General features: G+C 36.6%; 2 protein-coding genes across 3 annotated transcripts in view; both read left to right on the top strand.

The window, feature by feature from the left end:
- Positions 1-5,521, top strand: part of nectin1a (nectin cell adhesion molecule 1a) — a 30,579-nt gene extending 25,058 nt beyond the window's left edge. The window contains exons 5-11 of one of the 2 annotated variants that reach the window (XM_038273920.1): positions 647-828; positions 918-1,035; positions 1,863-2,014; positions 3,145-3,277; positions 3,384-3,444; positions 4,552-4,596; positions 4,684-5,521. In XM_038273920.1, coding sequence (XP_038129848.1) covers positions 647-828; positions 918-1,035; positions 1,863-2,014; positions 3,145-3,277; positions 3,384-3,444; positions 4,552-4,596; positions 4,684-4,869 — 877 coding nt within the window. In that variant the 3' untranslated portion in view covers positions 4,870-5,521. Of the gene's footprint in view, positions 1-646; positions 829-917; positions 1,036-1,862; positions 2,015-3,144; positions 3,278-3,383; positions 3,445-4,551 lie in introns of both variants that reach the window. The other variant, XM_038273919.1, reaches the window with a different exon arrangement.
- A 4,234-nt stretch (positions 5,522-9,755) lies between these two features.
- Positions 9,756-27,276, top strand: LOC119775835 (V-set and immunoglobulin domain-containing protein 10-like 2). Its single transcript, XM_038273935.1, has 12 exons — positions 9,756-10,004; positions 10,742-11,095; positions 11,285-11,560; positions 21,771-22,046; positions 23,181-23,468; positions 23,547-23,804; positions 23,881-24,171; positions 24,285-24,641; positions 25,061-25,183; positions 25,880-25,904; positions 26,565-26,665; positions 26,821-27,276. Exons 1-12 carry the CDS (start codon positions 9,935-9,937, stop codon positions 26,958-26,960), a joined length of 2,559 nt encoding a protein of 852 aa, XP_038129863.1. The 5' UTR covers positions 9,756-9,934; the 3' UTR covers positions 26,961-27,276.
- Positions 27,277-27,580: the final 304 nt, after the last annotated feature.

Genomic DNA, 27,580 nt, shown 5'->3' on the forward strand with positions numbered 1-27,580 from the left:
AAAATAGTCAGTAAAAAGCTAATGGAAAATAAAGAACAAGGGCACGTTAGATACAAAACTTAAGGTAAACTTGTTTAGGGGCCCTGTCCTGCGCTGTGACAAATTGAGTTGACAACATATATCTAACGATCTACAATACTCTCATCCCATTGGTCGAGCAAACTGTTGCTCACTGAGAAGATAACTGGAGACAACAGAGCAGTATGGGGGTCGAACTGAATAATTTAACTGCTGGCGCTGCTGTTGGGTGCAGTGCACCTTGGCATAGTGATGCTCCTCCTCCAAAAAAAAATTATGCAGCAATATAGGGAGGAATGGGAAAAAAACAAATATCTGGGTGGACAAAGTCATTGATAATGAATATAAAGCACACTGCAAATATGCATCTAACTCAATGCAGCTTTGATTCAAATAGTTAAAAAAAACAATTTCACACACAAAGAGGGGGTAAAAAAATTCACCAGGTTTTTTTTCAGGTAGTTGGCAACCTTATGTCTGAAAGACACTTCTTTGTTATCTCTATTCCTCATCTATTTATCTAGAAAGATATAGGTGAAAATGACAGTTATGCTTCCGTCTTAAAATTTTTACTTTCCACATAATTTCTGTGTTTCTGTGGGCACTGATTCCTCTTTGATGAGAACAGGTGGGAGAGCAGGGTACCTGGAGAAGTGAGCACCAGAGAGTACATCAACTCAGATGGGACCTTTACTGTTCAGAGCGACTACATCTTAGTGCCCAGCAAAGAAACGCACAGGGAGACCCTGACCTGCGTCACCACTTACAACGAAGAGGTCTACACAGACAGTGTCACTCTTGATATCCAATGTAAGTCATTTTGGGACAATCAAGCACATTTATTGAGGTTTCAATTTGCGTCTGGCTAAAACAATTATTAACTGCTTCTTTTACTTCAGATGAGCCTGATGTAATGATCGAAGGGTTCGATGGAAACTGGTATCTAAACAGGGAAAATGTCCAGTTGAGCTGTCAAGCGGATGCCAATCCTGCCGTTTCTCTGTACCAGTGGAGATTGTGAGTAATTAGTCATTAAAAGTGCTCAATAATCATTAGTCCTACATCTTAAATTTGCAAATCATTATATTTTAATTCATTAAGTTTTATATCAATTGGACAGGAGGAGGAATTTTGAGGGTAATTTGATGAGTCTTATTTATTTCCAATGCAATACTGATATTGTGGCTTTGACTAATACTTCTATTGACCAAATACCATATGTACATGAATCATTTATACTTTTACTACTCGCTTTGTTGTGTGGAATGTCAAAAAAGTCTTTATCAAGTAATATTACTCGAATAGAGCAAAACAGTCAACAGCAGTAGTTATAAAAAAAAAAAAACATTTGTTATTAACCAGAGTAACTTAAATCGGCAGCGAGTAAAAGCTGAGTGTTTCTATCAAGATGCTTATATTAGATTTTAGATGTAGAACAATATATCCTAATACTTGTTTTTTTGGCTGATATTAGACCAATTTCAATTATCAGTATTGGAGTTGAACATCCCTATGAAATTCCCTGCTTTTAAAAGAGTTTAGCATCCTGCTATGTTTTGCCTTTAAACCCAAATTTGCAACTACATAATCCCATTGGTAATTTTATAGACTACTTCATAATTTTAAAAGCCCAAAAATGTAAAGCCAGGGTAAAAAAGCCTCCAAAAGAATAAGTCTTGTTTATCAAAACAAGATTAATTTCATTACTTAATTGATCATATCAGAAAGAAAACAACTTTTGACTAACCCTTTTATACACAGCTATAAATTAAGACTAAATGTGGATTGACAAAAATACTTGCTTTTACACTTAACTTATATTTTTTTGACTGTATACTCTGCAGGATTAACAACTCCATGCCAAGCAACATTGAAATCCGAGATAATCTCCTCTTGTTTAAGGGGCCTGTCACATATGACGTCCAAGGAACATATGTGTGTGATGCAACCAACAGCATCGGGACTAGTTCTGCGTTTGTTGAAGTCAGCATTTTAGGTAAGGTAGCTTGACTTTATCTCTAAATAGGTAATTCTTTTAAAAATATTAAACGTGTATTGGCAGAAAAGGACAGCATCTTGGTTTGTTTGAGGCTGGATGGTTTTTGTGCAGAGTGACTCCTCATTTGGTGAAAATATGTAAGATTTGCTTAGTGAACACGTACATAGACCCAGTGGGCCATTCTGTTGTCTAAGACCATAGCAGACACTAAACCACAGAACTGAGTGACATCTGTGACAGCAATTAATACACAAGTGATAGACTCTTTACAAAAACCCTGTGCAATCCATGGCCATGTGCCAGAAAATGGTATCAAATCGGCCTATGAGGAGCCTACCTCTAAAAGTCGAAGATAGACAGATGCATCTAGAGGGTTGTTAGCTCATTAATCTCTACACCGCAGAGGGGAGACAATCAATGTAGACGATGCTGTTGAGTTGTGGTGACGTTATCCTTTGGAAGATGGTGTGCGGAGTCTTTTGAGATGTCTTTGGCTATCTCTGGTAGTGGGTATAACAATATGGTGGGGCCAGACGCATCACAGTCACCCTGTTTCCTCCAAAGACAGCACACTGCCCCTGGTGCATCTTGATCTTTCAACAAGACTATGCCTATCCTCTGAAAGCAAAAATGTACTAGTTGGCCATTCTGCCCGACTCAGAATGTCCTGTGAGCAGCCAAGTTTGGTTTTAATACTTTTCTGAACATATATATGTCACCTTAAACTGCATTTTGAAGTGCCACTTTACAAGTTCTCCAGAACCATTAGTAAGAGCTGTAGCCCATCTTGCTACAACAAATGGGAAAAGAGGTGCATGTATCTTTTCATTTCTGGGATTCCGACCTGCTGCAGTCAAATTCTTACTAACCAGTTCTGTCATGCATGTGATCTGATATTCTGATAGTCCAAACAACAGAGTCATGTGTGAAGTTTATTTCCCCTCCAGAGTTTTGCGTGTGAGCTTTGTTCCCCAAAATTCCTTTTTAAATTTCAAGTTTTAATTTTATAAAAATTTTTTATTTACATTTACAACATGATCAATTTGACTGTTATTGGTAATAGTCATATAAAATGAAACAAAGATAGTGTGGTTAATCAAAGTTCTTTGTTTTTGCTGGTCTTGCAGAAAAGCCTCTTCCCCAGATTGCAACAGGAGATGTCATCAGTGTAATTGCCTTATTACTGGCTGCTGGAGTGCTGATGGGCATTACAATCACAGTCCTGGTGCTCAAAATAAGAACTAGAAAAGACAGTTCATCGTATGTAGCAATGATCTCAGTCTCTCACATGTTTTGTTTTTCCTCAGATTTACTTTGATCCATCTTTAATTCTTTTCCTATCTTCCTCCCTTGCATTTTCAATCAGAGGTGACTCGCCATCTATAAAACTGTCTCAACCAATCAGAAAAAGACCAGATGATATCCAGGTAACTAGCAGTTTGTGTTCGTGTTTTGAATTTACATACACAGGACTTGGTCTATGCTTTAATGCATGCAATGCATGTTATAACTAATATTACTTCTGCACTGTACTAGGAAAACAATGCAAATGAAGAACCCCAAAGTTGGATGTTAGTACCACCCTTGTTATGAAAAAAAGAAAAAGCAAAATCTTTTTGACATTGACTGTGCCAAGAACACCAGTCATTTATTTTGGAAGATAAACATCAGCACTGTTTATTTAGCACCCCTATGTGTGGACCCCCTGGTGGAATTCTGTCATAAAATCATCTTAACCCAACAGTCAGGAAAAGGTGGCTTGTATATGCCACACCTGCAAATGCAACGCACCATTTCATAATGCTATTAATAAATGTGCATTTATACCTCTCAGGAATAAAAATTATTTTGTGTGCATCTTTAATACACACACACCACTTGTGGCTGGGCAGTGAATTGCATTTGCAATATAATCACACATTTCCAAGAAGCGATTTTCAAATTGCAGAAGAGGTCAGTTTTGGTTGCATTCCATTTAACTGTGTCTATGGCTCTTTAGATTGCAGTAATATACTTAAACGGGTTTTCCACCAAACAGAAGGGAAGTGTAGATCCATGCATGTGAGCAGAAGTAAGCAATTGTCCACACAATAAGAGCAACAGTGAGGTTCTGCTGCAATGGACGCTGGAAAAAAAGCATTTGAGGTCATGAAAACAATTAAATCCTGGAGTGAAACATCTATGTGCTTGTAGTTATTGAAAAGGAAAATCAAAACAAAATCGCAATATTGCTTGAATAACAACTACTTGTAATTGTAATTTTTCAGATGTCCTATTGGCTGCTCAGGGTGAATTCCCTTGATGATGCAACCAGGATTTAGTCCCTTATATTAGAATCAAGGACTTTATCATCTTCACCATGATAAATCTGTTTAATAATGTTTTTATTCCATTTGGCCGCAGATGTAAGGTTATATGTTTTCTTCTTATCTCAGCATGTTTTCTGTGTGAACGTAACAAAAAAACATCAGCATCCCAGGGCATGGCTTCTTGCCTAAATCTTGACTTAATATTTTGCCTCTGCTTCTCTGCAGCATGGTGGACGGTTTTATGAGGAACTTCCTAACACAGCTGACTATGTGAGCTACAGACTGGCCTGTAACAAGGAGGACTATCCAGAACCCTATTCCCCACCCATCAACCCTCCTCTCTCATTTCTCCCCCAGCAGCCCTACCAATCCCCACAACTGATGCCTGCTCTGGGTGCCAGCAGTGCCAGCACTCCATCCAAGAACACTTTCGCTCCTCCTACACACACAACAGCTGTCTTCAAATACCCTTCAGTACCGGGTTTGTCATCTCCTCCACCTGGAGTGGGGCCGTATACTTTTCCCAAAGAGCAGTATGTCTGAAATGGCATCATGTCATAAGCCCAAACTTCTTGAACCTGAACATATCTTCATAAAAGGTTTGAATGAGCTGATTTGAAGCCAGTTGGACTATCAGGCAACAGCTCTAAACTATGAAGGTCTGAGGACACAAAGCTTTTTTAAAGTTGTTTCACTTATTGTTCTGTCTTTGTCTGTCTTAACTGAACGTTTAAAGGGAATCTTGTGATCCATATTTGACATTTAGGTTAGAGAAAGCCCATTTGAATTAATATATATTTCTTATTTATCACAGTAAAGGGATTCCCTTGGTGTTTTTGCTGTCCTTACTTTATCCACATTAACATTATTTTATAAAACAAAGGAAGAAAATCTTTAGCATTGGTTTACATTTTTGTTATTTTTAATTTTATTGATGCTGGGGTTTTTTTTGTTGTTGAACACAAATACCATCCCTTGTATGTGAGATTTTGGCTTTGTCTAATGGTCTCCTGTACTTCTCTACTTGTATTTTATATACTGTATTTAATTGTTTATTCTTTGTGTGGAAAAGAAAAAAAACAAATTTGTATTCTCAGCAGCTTATGGAAGTGATGGTTTATTGTTATCTGTTCTTGTCGGATGAGATGAAAGTTGGAAATTTTAGTAAAAAAATAAAAATTGACATATAATAATTTACGTCTTGTTGTTTTAGGTACTTTTGCTGGACGTTATGCTACCTTTTTAACTTTAAAAGTTTTATATTGGAAGAAAACAAAACAATGAAATGTATATTTTCCAGTCATGTTAACCTGTTTTTCTGACAGAAACACACATAACTTAATTACACTATGGGTTTGGCGGATTTGGCACGTACTGTATATATCCAATATAACAAAATCAAATGTGTTAGATTCCACTGTTGTTGTCGCATGTCAAAAGAAAATTTTTAAATTAGCATTTGTTTAGTCTAATCTAACTATCTGACAGCTAGTTCCAAAAAGGAGTTGCTGTTATTCTGGGGAGTTAAATTCAAGCTACTCTGTAAAGTGTTGACTTAAAAATGAACAATTCACAAGGGTCTACAAGAAATCTGTGAGCCTATATAAAAAGAAGTGAAAAAAAGAAAAAAAAAACTGTGGCTGTACTGGAGTTTCCAATTTGGAATATTGATTATCATGTGGTAAATGTTAACATGTAACATTTACGTGTCATGATTTTATCTAAAGATCCCAACCCACAGGAAGTGGATTCCTAACATTACGAAGATTTGCAAAGGGGGCTAGTGTGAAGTTTGGACTTTTTAAACAGTCCCAGTGTTGTAAAGTAGTAACCAATGAGATCTCATAATGCTCCTATAGCACCTCAATAAACAGCAGGACAGTCGATAGCCTTCAAAGCTCAAAAGAGTATTGAAATATCCTTCTATTTATAATCTTAGCCCAGAATAAATCCAGATGGTCTGCAAAGGCATTAGAGGTTCATTAGAAAACAATCAATAAACTGTACCACAAAGACCAAGAAACACCAGATAGACTTTTTAGAATCTATTTTTCTACAATGTCTTTCTAGATAATATAAATCTAGAATATGTAGAATCCATTTGTCTAGACCACATATGCAATACTGCACATGCAGAAGATGAGAAAAAATGAAAGGTACGGAGACAAGTAAGGTGGTATTTTCCCAGTGGTGGTGCAAAAAAGAATGAGGAAAAGTCAAGGTGTGTGCATCAAGTAAAAAATATTATATTCCAAGAGGATTCAGACATTGGTAACACTTGGAATAAAATCCAAATGTTGGGGTCCACTGAATTGGGAGCTAAAGCCTTGCGGGATTAAGTGCTGCCAGTAGATGGCAACAGCGTTCAATGTTTTATGCTGATCCAGCCTGGTGCAAAAATTATTTTCCGGCTCAAAAAAGATTTTTAAAAAGCTGTATCTGAACACATACTGGCTTTATTAGATGGTACTGATTGTTTTATTTTACCTGAATATAGGTTGTTTGTTTTTATTATAGGCATAGTATGTGAATAGATCCTTTTAAATGAGTATGCCGTTTCCTGCCTAAAAAATCAATGATATGCTTAGAATATAGATAGTCATAAAGAACTTTTTTTTTGACTAAGGTATTTTGAAATTAGGTTTTACGTGATTTAATAAACTTTTTCTGAAAGTTTTCTGAAGATTTTTGTCAAGATATCTTCTTCATCACTAAAATCTAGTCACCCAAAGATGAACCATCCTTTGCAAAATTCCTGAACACCTTGTTCCACCACCTTCTTATTGGAGCAGCCCATTAGATGTAGTTAATAATAAAACAGGCTCTGAATAAAACATACAGGTAGGTATAATGCTGTTTAATTGTTTGGACTTATATCAGGAAGTATTAGATGTTTTGTTTTTTCCTATTTAATCGATCATGAACTCAATTCATTGTGCACCCACAAAACGTCTAACATTCTCAGTCTTAGCCATGCTTGGTATCTCCTTGCTACGGGAGAAATTCGATATCCGTCTTCTAGTCCCTCATCAGTAACATCTCACGTTACATTCTACTGTTTACTTTTGACAATCATGTCTTCTCTTTCTATTTAGATGGAGATTTGGAGATCAAATAATGATGTTATTTTTTCTCAATACTGTTGGTGTCCCTCAGCAAAAACTCAAATCTCACATTTATCTTTATTTCCAATTATTTTCAATAATACTTATAATTATATATTTCTTTCGACTATGACAGTATCTGTAGTTGCATCAATGCATCATCTATTGACCTTCTTCTCTCTGTTGGACTAAGCGAAGTATCCCATAGTGCAATGTAACGATGGATTTAACCAATGTGTATTGCTGTAATTTGTTCAGTTTGACAGAGCATTAACTCAGAAATTTGTTTCAAACCATTTTTTTAATTAATCATGTTATTATTATTATTATTATTATTTTTTATTATTTTAATTATACTAACATGATGTGTAATGGTAAAGGGGAGAGGGGTAAAAAAAACATTACAACTGATTAAGCTTCAGACCACTAAAGTTGTGTTCCTGCCTCTGGCATGTTTCTCTCATGTTGTTCTGTATTTAGATCCATCAGTCCTTCCATACACATGATGATTTGGAGCAGCTTTTGGTATTTTAAACTATACAATTTTCTTAAAAATTCAAAATAAATATAAATGTAAGATATTGGCATTAAAGTGGATGGACTTATCTAAATATTTGGTTATTGGTAGTTATTCTGAAATTAGATTGTGGAATGCCTCATGGAATCACAAATGTAGAAGTATGAAAAACACATTTCCAGGAGGAATCACAAATTTACAAGTGAAATTTGTGATTTATGTTTGCAGTTTTTGCAAAACTGTAATTTCTAAACTTGAATTCTCACAAAATTAAACACCTGAAGTAACACGAATGTATGACTTGACATCAAGGAAGAAATACGAATCTTAGATGTATTTACATGTATTGACTTACATTTAAGTACACAGTTATATTACGCCATAAAAGAATACAGAGAGCTGTTTTTACAGAGCCATAGCTGCATGGAATGCATTACATTGAGTTTTTTGTACTAGACAAAAATAAAATATTGCAAATTTTTCCATTTACACAAGGCTGAATTCTGAATGATATCAATTACTTGCAAGCAGCAATAATAAACTAAATGTTGGTGTGTAAAGTATATTAGAAAAAGTCCTGAAATACTGTCGTGGATGACACAATTTTGCAAAGTATGTTTTAAGACAACAGCAACCATGTTATATCAGTGTATAACTTGTAAATAATTGCATTAGATGTGGGACTTAGGAGCTTAGTTATTTGCAATGATAATGAAAATTGTTGTTTAGTATTTAACTTAATGTATATATTTGATATGTTATCATTAATAATAAATGTTTTCATACTGTGCCTTTACAGTTTGTTATGTATTGATGTCTGGGTTTAAAAGTGTATGTCATTTTATAAAAGTACATTTATAATTAAAATGAAAGAGACCCCAGGCAGAATAACTCCTGTAACTAGTCAGAAGCTAATGGGGCTCTCAATCAAATCAAATCAAATCAAACCTATTCAGTGGGTCTCTGCAGGTCCTCCATCTTTACATGGGTCTCTTGGCTGCTTTTGTGACTATTGCTCTCCTTCTGTATTTATGTCATGAAAGGTTTGCAGCTGTGTTGAACTCTTTCTGATTATAAACATTTTAAAATGCTCTAATATTGTTTTACAATCTTACTCTCGTATGAGCTTAAGACTGAAGCCTATATTATAAACTTAAACCTATTTTTACTCAATTGTGCCGGATTGTATGAGTTCTCTGTATTCCACTGCCCTATTATCACTTATTTGTGTTGATCTATCACATAAAATCCATATACATTAAAGTTATTTTTGTAGCAAAATTTAGAGCAGTAAGACTTTTTTTGCAAGGCAGTGTAACTGCTAAATAAAATGTTAATTCACCGTTGAGACTGAGGTGATACAACATTGTTTCTCCTAATATTTACTTGAAAATAGCAGAATATCTTACCTCCAATTTAATTTTGTGAAAAAAACAAACAAAATAAACAAATATAAAACTTTTATACAGATATCAAAAGTAGGATGGTTCTTTTCAGATGTTTAATTCTTGTTTGTACGTCCCTAACTTAAATATGTTTGATAAATTATTAGCTGCTCTACTAGAGCTGTTAATCTAGTTTATATGCTAAAATATTAATTTTGTTATGTAATGTGCAGGTATGTGCATTTATGCATGGGTATGTGCCTGTGGAACTTTAAACCATTCAGCCATGCAAAGGTCTTGCATAATAAATGAGAAAACCGTCCTTGTGTTATCCTAACCCTGAAGGAAAAGAAAGGGGAAAAGACGAGCAGAGAAAATGAAAAACACCACTGGATAATGCAAAATCAGGTTTTCGCTGTAGCCTTGTGCCTTAATCTGAAATCATCAAGGTGCTTTTGGATTCAAGTGACAAAGAAACTGAACTTGATTGGAAAGAAGACACTAGAAAAGGGATTCGTTGGTCTCCCAAAGCTTCAACTTTCAAGGAGTTTACCCATTTATCGGGGTAAATATGTTGCTGAACCTAAGATCATCATGATATCATGGCAGCCCTAGTGCTAGAGCTGGATTTTTTATTTCTTTCAACAAGCTTATTGGTTGTAACAACATGCGGTAAGGTTTTAGTCTATCTATCTATCTATCTATCTATCTATCTATCTATCTATCTATCTATCTATCTATCTATCTATCTATCTATCTATCTATCTATCTATCTATCTATCTATCTATCTATCTATCTATCTATCTATCTATCTATCTATCTATCTATCTATCTATCTATCTATCTATCTATCTATCTATCTATCTATCTATCTATCTATAATCTATCTATCTATCTATCTATCTATCTATCTATCTATCTATCTATCTATCTATCTATCTATCTATCTATCTATCTATCTATCTATCTATCTATCTATCTATCTATCTATCTATCTATCTATCTATCTCTATCTGTCTGTCTGTCTGTCTGTCTGTCTGTCTGTCTGTCTGTCTGTCTGTCTGTCTGTCTGTTTTTTTTTTTAAATAAACTATAATTTTACAGTTAGAAATAAACAGTTTATTTATTGCTTATTTGGTTCCCTTATGACTGAAAATGATGCAGCAAATCAAGTAATAATATCAAAGTGAAATCTTTGACAATTTCCAAGTCATTTCAAAGTTAAGAATAAATTTTTTATTTGACAATGATTATTATTTGTCAAGTTAAGAAGTAAAAATGTAATCCACCCTGTCTGCAGCTGAACAAAGCTAAACCACATCACATCTCCATCTATGTTTCTGTAGCATGCATAAGCCCAAGCACATGCATCATATGAGCATTTCATGGTTCCATTTCTCTTCTTTAGCTCTTCAGATCAATCACACGGGGGAGGTGGTGTATCGTGACAACAGCGTCTATGGGGTGGTGGACAAATCTGCGGTTCTGGAATGTGGAGAAGCGTTGCCCGACTTATACATATGGAGCTTCACTAAGCCTGGTGCTGAAGCCATCAAAGCAGTGCTATATGATTTGGGGAAAGGACCTAGGATGCAGAAGTTGGCTAAGATGGTAGGGCCACTGACTATCCTACCAAACACAGCCTCTATAAGCATTGAAAAACTTCCTCTGGCTGCTCAAGGCTTGTTCACCTGCCAGGCTTTCTATGACATCGAAGATGAGCCTATAGTTTACTACTATTATGTACATCTGACTGTCCAAGGTAAGATTCCCTCTAGAAGGCTGCTTTATTTCTGTAAAGCTCATTTCCTCTCAGCCCCTAAGTGACATTTTTAATTTCTCCTGTCTTAATGACAGATATAGCAGTTTTGCTTTTTTAAACAACTGCTAAAATTCTTAAATTAGCATGTTTCACTCCTGAAATATCATTCATATTCTGTTTCAAATACAGTTCCAGTCAGCAAGCCATATCCTGTCATAAGTGAAGCATCTCCAGCGGAAGGATCTACAATATGGATGAACTGCAGTGTGGAAAATGGCTCTGAACCGATCCAGTACACGTGGCAACATAAAACTCTTGAAGGAAACATCTCCAACTTCTCACAGAGCAACCACAGCAGCATGGCTATGACCAGCGTCAGTCGGAACCACACAGGCTGGTACCACTGTGCGGTCACCAATGCAGTGAACAATGAGACCTCTGACTGGCTATTATTAAATGTCACATGCAAGTATTTGGGATTTTTCTGTTTATTTTTGGGGAAAAACAGGCCTTCAGATAGACCAGGATTTAGTAAGATAATATTCTGCTCATTCCCATCAATTTTTATTCTTTAATCTCTCCGATATTCGGTGCAAATATCCATAGTTTGTAGTTTTGTCATGTGAGACTATATTTTCAGAAATGTCATCCTTAGGTTCCCCCTTTTTTTCCTTTTTTTTTTTACTCTTTCACCTGATTTCCCTCAGTAATCATTCTAAATTAGTTCTGTGTAATTAAAATGCTCCTCTTTTTGCATGCTAGGCAATAACCATGTTTTCTCAAAATAGAAGAATTCTGAAACTATGTAAAGATTTTTATATGATTTACATCTTCCAGGTATATGTTTAACACACAATTAAAGAATCAAAGTACTGAATCCTCAAGTGTTGCTTTTAAAAACAATTCAGAAGTCCTTTGGGAAGTAAATTCCCCCCCCCCCCCCCCCCCCTTGCTCATGTTCTTTATTTTCAGTTGGTCCAGATGAACCTCAGATAGATGTAACTCCATACCACATAATCACGCATGGATACTCCACTCTGGAGAATGAGACTGTTTCCATGTACTGTCAGGCCCAATCCAATCCAGGCAGTCAGTACATCTGGCTTTACAACAACTCCCAAATTAACACCAAACCAGAGATCACTATCAACAAAATCCTCAGAACCCATGCTGGAAACTACACCTGCCTGGCCAAGAACCCACATCTCCACAGTCAGTCCAACAAAACTCTCAGCCTGACTGTCTACTGTGAGTGTAACAACTGTTGCTTTCCTGTGTCAGTTGTTGTTTTCAGTCACCATATTTTCAACAATTGATTTCAGTTTCCTGGTTTTTAAAGCCTTACTCTCAAACCCTCTATCTTAAGCCCTAACCAGTGTAGATATATATGGACTACATGTGTTTTTTTCCCTGCAGACCCTCCTGATGGTGCCCCCATGTGCTCTGTGGAACCTTCTCTGAATCACACTGCTCTCAGGCTCCTCTGCTCCTGGTTGGGAGGATTACCCACCCCATCCCTCCACTGGACCATAGACCCAATACAGACAGGACAAAAAAAGTTCAACTCAGGGCAACAACCACATCTACTAACTAGCAATGTCACAATGCTCTCGTCTGAGAGTCTAAATCTCAACAGCAGCTTGTTTACATGCATGGGCTCCCATCCTGCTCTACAACAACCTAAAGAGTGCAGTAAACATTTATGTAAGCATGGAAATAAAACTGTGATAACAAAATACTATGAAAAAAACTCTTCATATCGTCTTTTTTTCTCATCCCAGATATCCCCCCTGCAGAGCCAGTCTGTTTCACCAATGTGACAGCTGATAGGCAGTATCTGATGTTGTCCTGTTCCTGGAATGGAGGGGTACCTGAAGCTCTGGTGTGGTGGGATGGTCCGATGGACCAAAACAAGGAAAGACAAGAGAACTCCAATGTCCTTGTTCTCCACTATGGGACTGCACACAGTGGGAAACCCTATACCTGCTACTCAAAACACCCACTTCTGGCTGCAGCAAAGACCTGCAGCATCACACTGGGTTAGTCCTCATCATACCTGTGCAGAGCAAGAAATAATCAAATGATGTGATAATAAAAATATTTCTATGTATAGAGAAGCTTCCAAAGCAGCAATAAAATTACACTTATCTTTTAGGAAAAAATGTGTTTGTCTAGTTATAGTCTAATGTTTTGTTTTTTTTTTCGTGGTAAACAGATTTTCAGTCAAGATTTTATTTCAGTTATACAGTAAATCACTCAAGAACATTTGTTATTAAGCAGTTCCACTCTCATTCCTAAATCAGGGCCTTTTGATTATAAAAAATGGTCACAAAATAATGACCCCCAAACGTGTAGTTTTTTTCCTGAGGTAATGAACATTAATTTGACCAAAATCACACAATCCTAAGCTTACATCTTGGCTGTTTCAGTGCCAAGTTGACTGCTAATTATTAGGTTTGTAGAGTTTTTTTATTGCTGTCAAGATAGAGCTAACAGAAAAGGTGTTTTAAACCCTTGTCTTTGATTTTCATTGAATTTAATAACTTTTTTTCAAGCTGTTATTTCCCAGGCAACTGTGAAAATATGAACAAATCACACAGAACAGGATATGACAGACACACTAGAAGCTTTAACACCAAATGAAATCTCTCTTTCTTGGAGAACAACATTAGTGAAAGCCAATAATTTATCAACTAAAACAAGCTTGTTAAATCAATAAAAGGACTTCTAAAACAGTTTTTCAAGCAAACATAAAAAGAAATAAGCAGTTGCATTTCAAAACTGGCACAAAATACAAAACTTCTTGGAGTATTGGGGGATGATTTTCATTATACATACTTCTGATACCTTTGATTAAAATATGCTGTTTGGAACCCCTAACACAGTCTGAACATCTGCTGAACTTAAAATAACTCAAAGATAGTTTAAATATTACATAATCTGATTCACAGTCATGCAAATTCTATGGACCAAAGTCTCCCACAGAGTACAAGGTATGATTAAAAAAACCTCCTCTTATAGTTAACAATATTTGTCTTCTGTTTTCCTGCATCTGGGATTATCTCTCTGATGTAGTTTCCATCAGCAAGCCATCCCTCCTGATGAGTGATACATCTCCAAAGGAAGGATCTACAGTCTGGATGCGCTGCAACCTAGAAAGTGGAACGGAGCCAATATATTATGTGTGGCAGCATCAGCTCTATAATGGAACCTTTAAGACATTTTCACAGGGTGGAGGCAGTTTCATTAATATCTCAGACATTGTCCGTAACCAGACTGGCTGGTACCGCTGTGCTGCAAGCAACGCTGTGAACAGTGAGAGCTCAGAAAAAATATGGCTCAACGTCACATGTATGTATCCCCATGTGTTTTTGTTTTTCCATTATTTATTCTAAGGTATGAAAATGAAATGCATACTTTAACTGATCACCTCATTGTTACTATAAAACTTGAATGTTTAATAGGCTCAGAGAAAAACACACAGTGAATAAAGACTACTAAATATATTCCCTGTGTTTTACATTTATTTATCATTTCATTATCACATTCTAAAACTAAAACTTTCATTTTTTTTGGTTTGTTTTGCATTTGTAAAATTTTCTTCAGTTTGCCTCACTTACTTTGAACCCCACTGTACTCTGTTGTTACTTACAAAAACGTCCTACCCAAAAAAACATTTTTCTTTACATTACAACCTTAAACTTTAAAATTAGTTTTTATTGGAATTCATTTGAACAGACCAACACAAAACAAGCCCTTTTGTCTGCAGGGATTTGAAAAATTGTGAAGGATGTAGCTGATAAATTTTCTTGTGTTTCTTAAGGAAACATTGCACGTTGCATGCAATAAAAATGAGGCTGGGGTGGAGGTCACCTTTTAGAAGTACAAAAAGAATAAAAAAACATCAGAGTTATGGTCTAACTTTTTGAATCAAAACACTTTAATGTGTCATAATCCTCAAGTCAGTAGAACAGATATTGCTCTGCAACTATACTTGCAGCAAAGGAAGTTCTGCTGTGTATTGCAAAATATGAGCTGTATACAAAAGGATACCACACTTTTCAGATTTTATTTACCAAAGATTAAGACATAAAACCATTTATGCAATTATTTGTTTCTATCATATCAAATCCCAATAAAATACATCAGAGATTATGGTTGAAGAAGACAAAAGTAAGAAACATCTAGGTTTCTTACTTCTGCCAGACACTTTATATTTTATCTGAAACCTTGATGGACAGCCTTTTATGCAATAAAATTTTTTTTATTTAAAAAAATAATACCAAAATCTGCTAGTCAATAAAAACACAGAAAACAATAGTTCAATTAGCTTTTATTTCTAGCCAAGAGTTAATCACACCGAACAAATTTGATTACATAAATAAACCATCTTTGGGTTATTACTGAACCACATTCAACATCACTGCTGCTCCACTCTAATGTTAGAATATTGACTGAGCGTATCTTAACATTGTTGATGTTATTTCCTCTCAGTTGGTCCAGATGTTCCTCAGATAGATATGGTTCCATCCACTATTGTAGAGGGATATGCAGCACTGGAGAATGAGACGGTTTCATTGACGTGTCAAGCCCGGTCCAATCCAGCCAGTCAGTACATCTGGTCCTACAATGACTCTGAAGTGTTCTCTGGACCCCAACTCACCATCACTAAGATCCTCCGTGTGCACACTGGTGACTACACTTGTACAAGTCTAAACTCCTACCTGAACATGCAGTCCCGGAAGACTGTTACCCTGACTGTTTACTGTGAGTATGACTTTGGAAAAAAGCCTTTTTCTATCATTGCTCCCCCCTGTAAGTGGATTTAAATCTGATTACACCTGCAACGTCTGATAAATGTGAGCTTTCTAAATCTGTGTTCTGTTGATTTGATATAATTGATAGTGTTATTTTCTAAAGAAGGCCTTTTATTTCTGGTTTTAATCATAAAACTCTCTGTCTTCAAAGTAGAGCCAATAAGGGATCTTTGAAGTGTCACACCAAAGATTTTAATAATAACAAAAATCCCAAAATGTGTGTCCTTTTTAGTTTTCAGTTAACACTTTCATGCAAATTCCTGCAGCTTATTTAAAATTTATTTGGGCTCAGTCCAGGATTTTCAATCTGAAGTTTTTCTTACGAAAAATTCAGATTATTTTAACCAGGAGGCTAGAGCTAACAGACTCCTCATGACATAAAAAATTACTGTTAAAAACGCTTATTGAATGAACCGCTTTTGATTTGGTGAAATAACTGTCAACGTATAATTCATATTGCATTTGTTTCTTCTTGCCAAAACATATATTAATGTGACATCACATCTTTTATCTGTGGGAATACAGGTTTATAAGTTACAAATACAAGATTTTAAAGTTATAACACTGCAAAACAAGTACAAATCACATATTTAAAAAATGAAGCACAACTGAACATGAGTTCAAAGTAATATTTCACCAAATATATCTCATACATATTTATGTATGTGTGTTCAACAAGAAACAAATAAATATCTTAGATTTAACTACATATTTTGAGTAAAATTGACAAATCTAGGCACCTACGCATACATTTCTATTGATAGTTATCTTACTCTTATCCCATAGTTAACACAGTTATCAGGTGCGGTTAAGACATGAACTGCTTCATACATATTTAGCACCAAATCAGTTCAAGACTCCATGTCCCTTTAGTGTTTTGATTATTATGACGAAATCAACAAAACAAGAAACATTTTATCCTAATTTCTCAAGGCACAGTCAAATCTAAAAAAGATAAGATAGTTGTATATTTTTCACAAACTGAATACCTTTCTTTATGTTTTGACAGATTTAGATTTATTCCTCTCTCGAAGGTTTATTTGTTTTAAACCATGATTCAATTAAAATAATTTACGCCCAGAATACTTTCTAACTATTGCCAAAAAATTGACAGAAACCTTTGATTAGTGTTTAATTTTTAAGCCATGCAGAAAGAAAATGATGCCCTATGGGGGTCACGCTTTTTTACTATTTGCTTTAGACAAATTGCAATTACTGCAATTATAATTAGTTTAATTGCTGTAGACAAACTTTGTAAATATGCACAAATAACTATGATGTCACACTTCCTCAGTCACTTACTGTAGCTATATATTCCCTATAGATCCACCCAATGGCTCCCCCTACTGTTCTGTGGAGCCAGCACTGAATCACACCTCACTGAGGCTGCTCTGCTCCTGGCCTGGTGGATTCCCCTCCCCATCCCTCTACTGGACCGGAGACCTGATCCCCACAGGACAACAACAGGTCAACAAAGAACAGCAAACAAAACCAATGAGTTCAAATATCTTGCTGCCCTCCGGAGGTTTGACTCCTAACAGCAGCTTGTTTACCTGTCATGGCTCCACTCCTGCTTTAAAGCACCAGATGGAGTGTAGCATACGGACATGTAAGTCCAGAAAGCTCAGTGGAAATTGAATACAATATAAAATAGCGTGCACATCTTACCATGTTACTTCTCCTACATTAGATACTCCGCCTGGAGATCCTGTTTGTTTCGCCAATGTGTCGGATGACAAACAGTTTCTGATCCTGTCCTGTTCCTGGGAGGGAGGGCTTCCGAAAGCCTTGCTGTGGTGGAAGGGTGCAGGTGGTCAGGGCAAAGATGGAGAAGAGAGCTCGAATATCCTGATTATTCGTTACAGCACCTTTCATTTTGGGAAGCCCTACATATGCTTTGCTCAACACCCTCTTCTGGTCCAAACCAAAACCTGTGGACTAACACTGGGTCAGTGGTGATGATCACAAAAAGCCTGTGATTATGAAATCAGACAAGAGTTGCTGATGTTTTAATCTCCATCATTTCATATAATAAACATGAATAACAGAAAATAATTTCTGATAGCAAATGTTTTCATTGAGCTGTGGAAAGACATTAACTGCTACAGGTAGAGATTGACTGATAGAGGTTTATTAAGGCCGATGCTGATGGTTATTGAATGCACTGATGAATGGGCGAAAACATGCAGGTTTTGGTCGATATGCAAAACAATGTTAATATTGGTCAAAATATGGGCTAACCGATGCATCAGCCTATAGTTATATGTATAACGCACAGCAATGCCAATGTGTTCATCTGTACTACCAGAAATAATACAGTTTTTTGGAAGAGATTTTACTACTTTTATGTGTTATTGTTGAAAACCCAATTATCAGCAGAAATGAACAAGAAAGAGCAATAGTTTGTGAGAGAGAAAAAAATGATGCATATCTTACAGATTACTATAAAACATAAAAAGATAACTTAATCTTGCTTTAATGGTCAAAAAGATTAGTTGTCTTGGACTAAATATATAAAAATATATATAAAGTACATATAAACCTGTCCTATGATAAGCATAAAAATTAACTCTTTTATGTGAAATAGCTTTATAAGAAAAATATACAAAGCAAGCTTCTGCATTTTGTTTTAATTCATATTTTATTATGCACTAGTAATTTAAGGTATAGCATATATTGACAGTTATATCTTTTTTATTTTCTTCTCTGTTTTTAATCGTTGCAGTATTTGTCACACAGTTACAGCAAAAATCTTCATATTAATTCCAATCATGTGACTTTTTGATCAGTTTGTTTCATAATTCTTGATATATTTACCCAGTTTAGTTTTTTCTCTTAATTGTTGCTTTCAGCCGTGTTACCTTTTAATAATCCCTAAATATTTTGTATATTTGTGTAAAATATATAAAAAGAGTTCTTTACATAACTTCTGACTGATTTGTTGCATGATTTGTGTTTTTTTTTTTACAGTCCCTGTTAGTAAACCGTCCATCCTGATAAAAAACAGATCCCCAGTGGAAGGATCTACTGTAGCGATGCAGTGCAATGTGGAAAATGGGACTGAGCCCATCATGTATGTGTGGCAACGTGAAATTCAAAGAGAAAACATAACATTTGCTCAGATCAGCAACAGCAGCAGTATCACTATGACCAGCATAAACCGGAGCCATAGCGGCCGGTACCGCTGTGTAGGCAGCAACTTCATCAGCACTGAGAGTTCAGCCTGGGTTTTTTTGGATATTATCTGTGAGTATCAATAAGTTCTGTTTCTTTTTGGATATTTGAAGGAGTTTGAATATTTTTGGCCAATTTTTTTTTTCTTTTTTTTTGCTGTTGAGAATGTTATCATAAAGCACTTGACAAATCCTTCTTTCATCTGTGGGAATACAGGTTTATTAGTTACAAATACAAGTTTTTAAAGTTATAACACTGCAAAACAAGTACAAATCACATATTTAAAAAATGAAGCACAACTGAACATGGGTTCAAAGCAATATTTCACCAAATATATCTCATACATATTTATGTATGTGTGTTCAACAAGAAACAAATAAATATCTTAGATTTAACTACCGTATTTTCACGACTATAAGGCGCACTTAAACGTCTTTTTTCCCCCTCAAAATGTGCGGTGCGCCCTATGTGTGTTGTAACTGCGACTTTTGAGACCACCTCATTGAGGAGATGATGAAAGAGTGGCTGAATGTAAGGAGACCAGCTGTTTTTTTTCCACTCATCACCATTAATCTGTAACTCCATGCGTGCCCATCTCACAGCTGATGTGAAAAACATGGGGAAACAAATTAACCCTGTGCTCGCTGTTCAACCACTCGACATCGGTGTGAACCGGACCCAGCAGGTGCAGCAGAAGCAGCGAGGAATAACGTGTCTGCTGGCTCTGTTCTTCAAGCTTTTGCAAAAGCAGGCATTATTTCTGAGGAGCCGCGCTGCACGGAAAGTGACTCTGACAGCGCAGAAGGGGAAACTGGCATGTCTGATTTAGCGCAGCTGTTTAATTCAGAAACAGAGGATGAGGACTTTGAGGGGTTTGATTAATACTTTGTAATAAATACATGAATAAAGCACAATCATACTCAGTTTTGCTCCCGCTCTATTTTTCTACCTGAAAACTTAATTCAACAGCAGGCTCTGGTCCGCGGCGCATCCGGACTCACCTCCGCAGGTGTTTTTTCATCTAAATAATCTAAATCTTTTTAAGTGAGAAAGTCCACCTGAAAATTTAATCATTGCAGTCAGCTCATCCAGATTATTATCCTATGTTTTAAGTTAATGTATGCGTCAATAAACGAAGAAGAAGGGGAAACCGGCATGTCGGATTTAGCGCAGCTGTTTAATTCAGAAACAGAGGATGAGGACTTTGAGGGGTTTGATTAATACTTTGTAATAAATACTTGAATAAAGCACAATCATACTCAGTTTTGCTCCCGCTCTATTTTTCTACCTGAAAACTTAATTCAACAGCAGGCTCTGGGCCCCGCATCCGGACTCACCTCGGCAGGTGTTTTTTCATCTAAATAATCTAAATCTTTTTAAGTGAGAAAGTCCACCTGAAAATGTAATCATTGCAGTCAGTTCATCCAGATTATTATCCTGCCTATGTTTTAAGTTAATTTATGCGTCAATAAATTGTATCAGAGGAGTAATCACAGCCCTGTGTCATCAGCGATGTGTCTCTCATGGCCAGCTCCCAGGTTTTAATAATACTTTGTAATAAATACACCTTGCAGCTTTATTTGCTGTGATCAGTGGGAATAAAGTAGTTTTAATATGTTTTTAAGTGGGAAAATCCACCTGAGAGGACATGTACCTGTATATAAAAAACGCGCCCTATAGTCCGGTGCGCCTTATGTGTGTGTTAAATACAGAAATGGGACACATAACTGAGAGTGCGCCTTTTAGTCCGGTGCGCCTTATGGTCGTGAAAATACGGTACATATTTTGAGTAAAATTGACAAATCTAGGCACCTACGCATACATTTCTATTGATAGTTATCCTACTCTTATCCCATAGTTAACACAGTTATCAGGTGCGGTTAAGATATGAACTGCTTCATACATATTTAGCACCAAGTCAGTTCAAGACTCCATGTCCCTTTAGTGTTTTGATTAATATGACAAAATCAACAAAACAAGAAACATTTAATCCTAATTTCACTTCAAGGCACAGTCAAATCTAAAAAAGATAAGATAGCTGTATATTTTTCACAAACTGAATACCTTTCTTTATGTTTTGACAGATTTAGATTTATTCCTCTCTCAAAGGTTTATTTGTTTTAAACCATGATTCAATTAAAATAATTTACACCCAGAATACTTTCTAGAGAGGAAAAACTCCCTTTTAACAGGAAGAAACCTCCAACAGAACCAGGCTCAGTGTGAGCGGCCATCTGCCGAGGCCGACTTGGGTTTTAAGAAGCTTTCCAGTACATACAATACAGTTTTTATAATGTTTAGCTGGAGATTTCAGGAAGTTGACTTCTACGTTCCAGGAAAGCACTGACAAACTGTCTTGGTACTGTAAGGGAGCCTTCCTAGGTCACTGCATATTACAGACTGGCTCCTGGAAGAAGATAATAGTATGTCAGTTCTGGAGAAGTAAGGTTCCAGTTCCATGGAAGTGATGGTAGGTTCCATAAGCTAACCGCTAGATTCAAGGAAAGTTACCAGGAATTTCTCCAAGTTCCAGGAAAAGATCTTGCAAGTTCCAGAAATTAATATTTGAAAACTGGTACAGCCGGTTTTATCCACATTAAAAATATGCTTTTTCGCAAACTCTGATGCTATTTTCAATATACAATATTCATGTCTTGATTGTGCTCATGCTCTTTTTTTCTCAGTTGGCCCAGATGTCCCTCAGATAGATGTGACTCCATACCAGATAACCGATCGAGGATACTCAGCTCTGGAAACTGAGTCGGTATCTTTGTCATGTCAAGCCCAGTCCAATCCAGCCAGCCAGTACATTTGGTTCTACAACAACTCCCAGGTGTACACCGGGCCAAAGTACACCATTACTAAGATCCTCCGTATCCACACTGGCGACTACACCTGCTTGGCACAAAACTCCCACTTAAATACCCGCTCCAGGAAAACTGTCAGCCTTATAGTCCACTGTGAGTGTGATGTCTGAAACTATGCTGCACCAAACTAGAATACATGTCAATGAGAAAATTAATTATTAACCTACTGCACATTTTGAGAAAGACAAAGTAAGGCTTTTTCCTTTTTTGTTTGTATCAAATTACTCTAAATCTGTGATGCAACAAGGACACACCTAAAATATGCAGGACAGGGGTCCCTTAGGAACCCCTGTTTTAAAGCCTGTTGGTTAGAATAGCAGTTCCTGATTTTCTGTTTTTTCTTTCTATTTTCTATGCTATGCTAGAAAAGTTGATTTGAAGCATTTGCTTGATTCAGTGATCAAATACTAAGATCATGATTAAAGCCTCAATAAATCCACATGGAACTGATCTCTAAACCATGGATGCTTGCAAGTAAACAATTACTTCTTTCCAATCTACATTGGGCTTGAGGGAAAATTCTACATACTCGCTTATTAACATGATGGCCTTAATTAATTATTGACAGCAGGGAAATGCTGTTTACAGGGGACAGGGAAATACAGAGTTGTGTTTCATCTAAATCTATAGGATAACAGATCATGTAAAATTCATTGGACTGCATAAAAAGTGACCCTTTTGATATTAAAGAAAAGTGGTCTAGGAATAAAACCCTGAGGAACTCCATAAGGTGTGCTTTAATTAACATTTACAACTCGCAAATGACTCAAAGTTGCTCCAGTCTGCTACATACAGCGTATGTACAGCACACGACGAAATGCTCTTATGTCAAAATGGAGGTGTACATAAAAATGTATATATCCTTACAGGTTGGTAATAACATGCAAATAATACTACAGAGTTTATTATCCCTGTTTTGGCTCCCTGTTTAATATGCTTATCAGTGTAACTTATTTGCTATTTTCCAGTACCTGGATTTCTTAGAAAAAGAATTATTACATTCGTCTTGCATAGTTAAAATAATCCTTAAAAGCAGCCAAATGCAAATGTATATTGTACTTCTAAAAGTCAACTGTAATACATATTTAGACAAATATATTGTAAACAGTGAGAACTTTTTTTTTTTTTTTTTGCTGTGAAATTGTCTTATTAAAGGGTTTTGGAAATCCTAATTAAACTCCATTAATAGCTATTTTTAAGAATTTATCAGTTTTTTCCCCCCCTCAGACCCTCCAGATGGCTCTCCCTCTTGCTCTGTGGAATCAGCTCAGAATCACACTTCTCTCCGGCTATTCTGCTCCTGGGCCGGTGGATTTCCCTCCCCATCCCTCCGCTGGACTGGAGACATCATAAAACCAGGACAAGAACAAGTAGAAACTGAGCAGCGAGGTAATCTGCAAACCAGCTCTGCCATTTTGCTGACCTCTGAAGGCCTGATACAAAACAACAGCTTGTTCACATGCCTTGGTGCGCATCCTGCAAGAAAACAGCTGGCAGAATGCAGCACACAAACATGTAGGTAAAAAGTTTACAAGAAATAAGCAAAGCTGACAAGCAGGAGATGGTAATGCTGTAAAGTTTATTCTCTTGTAGATCTCCCCCCTGCAGAACCAGTGTGTTTTGCATATGTTACAAACAATCAGCAATATCTGATGCTGTCCTGTTCCTGGGATGGAGGGGCCCCAAAAGCCTTGGTGTGGTGGGAGGGACCAGGGGGACAAAGCAAAGGAGGACAAGAAAACTCCAACATCCTAGTCCTCCGTTATGGGACCGCCCGAAGTGGGAAACCGTATACCTGTTATGCTAAACATCCACTTCTGATGGAAGCAAAGAGCTGCAGGCTCACATTGGGTCAGTCCCTTTCAATGTCATGTGCAATAACAAATAAGGATTATATCTTTCTAATGCTTAATACATTTTTTTATAGAGGCCCCTGTGTTGCTGACGCAGCGCAGAGTCGTGTCTGTATACGAGGGGAGTGACGTACAGCTCACCTGCAATCTAAGAGCCAATTACCTTCCAACCAATGATATCACCTGGTTCAACAATCAAGGCATAGATGTCAGAGACACCTCAAAGTACATGCTGCTACGAACAACCGGCTGGGCCAACCTGACAGTGAGAGACGCAGATGAGATGCAGGACAGCGGAGAGTATAGATGCTCCACTTCAAACGCAGTGGGAGGCGCTGAAATCAATGTAACTCTGGTGGTCAAGAGTAAGAACCTGATTTTAATCTCTCTTGAAAAGAATGTTTCCCTCTGGGAGTTTTTTTATGTATAGAAAAATTATTGAGAGTGCATATTTTCTTTTCTTTTGCCTTTGAATCAGAATACCCTATGCCACCTAATGCAACCCTGATCAGAGCGACGTACAACAGCCGACATCGTAACGAGGTGGAGCTGGAGTGGCAGGTAGATGGTGTGGAGGAGAAAGGAGGTTGGACTGGTTTCCATCTGGAACACCAGTGGGTGTCTGAGCGACCAAACAAAAGAGGAAGCAGCAACGAATCCCAGCTGAGGATGGAAGAGAGGATTGGTCCCCAAGACTGGCAGCGCACCATCATCCAGGAACCAGATGCCAGGAGTCACACAGTAAGAGGACTGACTCCAACTGTTACCTACCAGTTCCGCATAATACCCATCAACCATCGCACGATTGGACACCCCTCTGTAGCCAAGACTCCAGGTAGCAGACACATTTTTGATTTTACTGGCCCTTTTGCTATGAAACAGCTTATCTATAGAATATTTTTCCTGTATGTCTTCACTGGCTTATTATTTTGTCTTCTTTCAATACATCTCTTAACATTTCTGTTTTGTATATATAATCACAGAAATTTTGTTTAATGTGTTGAAACGCTTAAGATGGACCTATATGGATAGGATAAAGAAGGTAGCTTAATAATCAAAAGGTGTTTTACATAAATTAGCAAATTATTTCAGGATTTGCTTTATTCCCCAAAATGAGATGATGATGATATTTCTCATTCAACAACACACAGAAGGTTTCTCATTTTCTAACTAAGACATATGCTGAATGTTACAGCTGGAGATTATCTTTCTTGGAATTTAATGTGTTGAACTTACCTTTTGTTTTTCTTGCAGCTGAATTGCGTGACAACATGTACCCTGCTGTGGTTGGAGCAGCCGTTGGCGGGATGCTGTTTGCAGCCATTCCCACTGTGCTGTTACTTGTGTACATCATACGCAACCGTAACAGCAATCCTCGTGAGTCCACATCAAAAGCTCTTTAAAAAGGTTATAAGCAGTAGATATTTTGCAGTAACTCTGGCTTTTGTATACACTGTGTATACAAAATTATAAAAAAAAGTTGTCTAAATCTAAAGTCTTTATCTTTATTTTGTATTAATTCACTTTAGATAATCTAGTCTAAGAGAGCCAAATACCAACATGCACATCTATTACTTTATGAACATTTCAGCAATTGCCTCATTTGAACTGGGTGATTGTTTGCAGAGACGATGATTAGATAAACAGAGAGGAGGAAGAAGTCTGACGCAAATAATAATGACAATGATTTTAGCAATAAGATAAGAAAAGGTTTGAGGCAGAAAAATTATTTGTCCAACACCTTCAAAATCCCCCTTTGCAAAGAGGATGCTGATTTAAACATGCATGATTGAAACATGCATGAACCCAATAGTGTTTTGGGGACTGGAGTTGCTTTATCATGGTAAAAGTTCAATTTGGTCTCGGACTGTCTTTGACTACCCCTTAGATGCTGCTATAAAGAAGTACTGATTTAGATTTATGCTAAAACAATAAGGGTCCTAACTAGTGTAGAAAACATATGAACTGCTTGCAACCTTTTAATGGAGCCTCACTTCAATAATCCTAAACTAGCACTTCAATACAGACAAAAGAAAATGTGCTCTATATTAATGCTTTGTTTTCTTTCCTCAGGGCTTCACGCAATGCTGTTTGGGTCGTGAGTAATTAACCATTTACCGTATCCATGGAGAAATCAACCTGTTTATCCAAAAAAACATCCCTATGAGAATATTAGACCATCAAAATTCCTAAAACTCCTTTTATTGTACTTTAGAAAAGTTAGACATTGTTTAACAGTCTTGCTCTAGACTAGACCAGACCGCAACAAATTTATGGGAATATTACCAATGAGTTATTAATTTTCATTTGAAATAAATATATCTGCAAACCCATAATTTCTGTTTTTTAAGGCACTAGTGGCTCGTTTTTTCAACAGTAGGCTGACAGCAAAGGGGCTATGAGAGATGGGGAGAGACCCCGAGAACCCAGGTCGCCCGCATCGAGGACTAAGGCCTCTGTATATGGGTTGTGCACGTTTACCACTGCACCACCTGCATGCCCAACTCATCATTTCTTGACAGAATAGTTGCATTTCACTATCCTCGTGATAAATTTTTTTGGTCCATGCCTTGTCTGAAGGGACATTTATTTTATATTATTATATTTTAAATGATGTGATTTGATGATTTCATTTGGGATCTACAGTGTAGGTACAGTTATTATATTAGTCTGGGATCAATAAGACTTGTACTTTTTAATCTCATGAACCTTTAATTATCTAGAAAGGCATTAAATTAGTTTCCGCTTGCGATTTCAGGCAGCACAGCCAGTCAAGGGAAAACATTAACTTCCCAGAAGACGAGGTGGCTGCTAGCTCAGACGGTGGACCAGAGAGCATCGCTGGATCATTGAGTCAAGGCAAGAAAACTTCATATCAACCACATTTTGGTTACATCTAAGGAGATACTCTAAATGTGATCAAACTTTAGAAACTAGGTGATTAGGCACAATCTGGAACAATAGAGAACCCACTCATATACCTGATACTGAGGCAAGTTATGCTTTTTCTTTAGGTAAAACTATCGCAGAACCACAAGTATCATCTTCTGTCTCAGCTTCATCCTCATCAAACAAACAAGGATCTCCCACTGCAGATGAAATGAGCCAAGAATCGCCATCTTCTGCAGGGCTGCAAGATTGTAATCCTACATGAATCTAACCGATTTAGAGATATTGGAACCCAATATTAATTTTACAGGCTGTAGAAAGAGTGTGTGATTACATCAAGATATTGCATTACTGTGTGAGCAATTTAAAGTAAGAATTGATTTGTTTAGGTAGTAAAAACAGTTTAATTTTGTAGCCAACTATTCTGGAATTACAGAAAAGGGTGCAAAAAAACTAAACCAGAAATATGAAATGTATATCAGATGTGTTAAAAATAAAACGAAATAAGGTAATTAAGTTGTTTCAATAAATAAATGAATTGCTGAAAGAGGGTTATATGTTGCTTTTTCCCCCATAAAAAAAAACATATAAGTGTATTTGTTATGTTTTTATTCTCATTGTACAACAGGGAAAGTTGTTTTAAAGACTCTGACTGGGTCAAAAGGTAGAATATAATTTTGAAATTAACTCATGTCTGAATCAAAGACCAGAAAGTTTAACTTATACCTGCTATGTACTCTCTCTGTTGGAATTTTAAATGAGTTGTTTTAATTTATAATTATATCCATGGAAAATGTTTTCTCCATTGCACCTGCAGAATTTCATTGGAATAAGAAAGACACCCCCATATTTTAAACCCAATAGTTTTACTTCCAAATCCAGACT

The sequence above is a fragment of the Cyprinodon tularosa genome, unplaced genomic scaffold (assembly GCF_016077235.1).
Source record: "Cyprinodon tularosa strain WSP-4 unplaced genomic scaffold, ASM1607723v1 ctg9, whole genome shotgun sequence".
NCBI classification, from domain to species: Eukaryota; Metazoa; Chordata; class Actinopteri; order Cyprinodontiformes; family Cyprinodontidae; genus Cyprinodon; species Cyprinodon tularosa.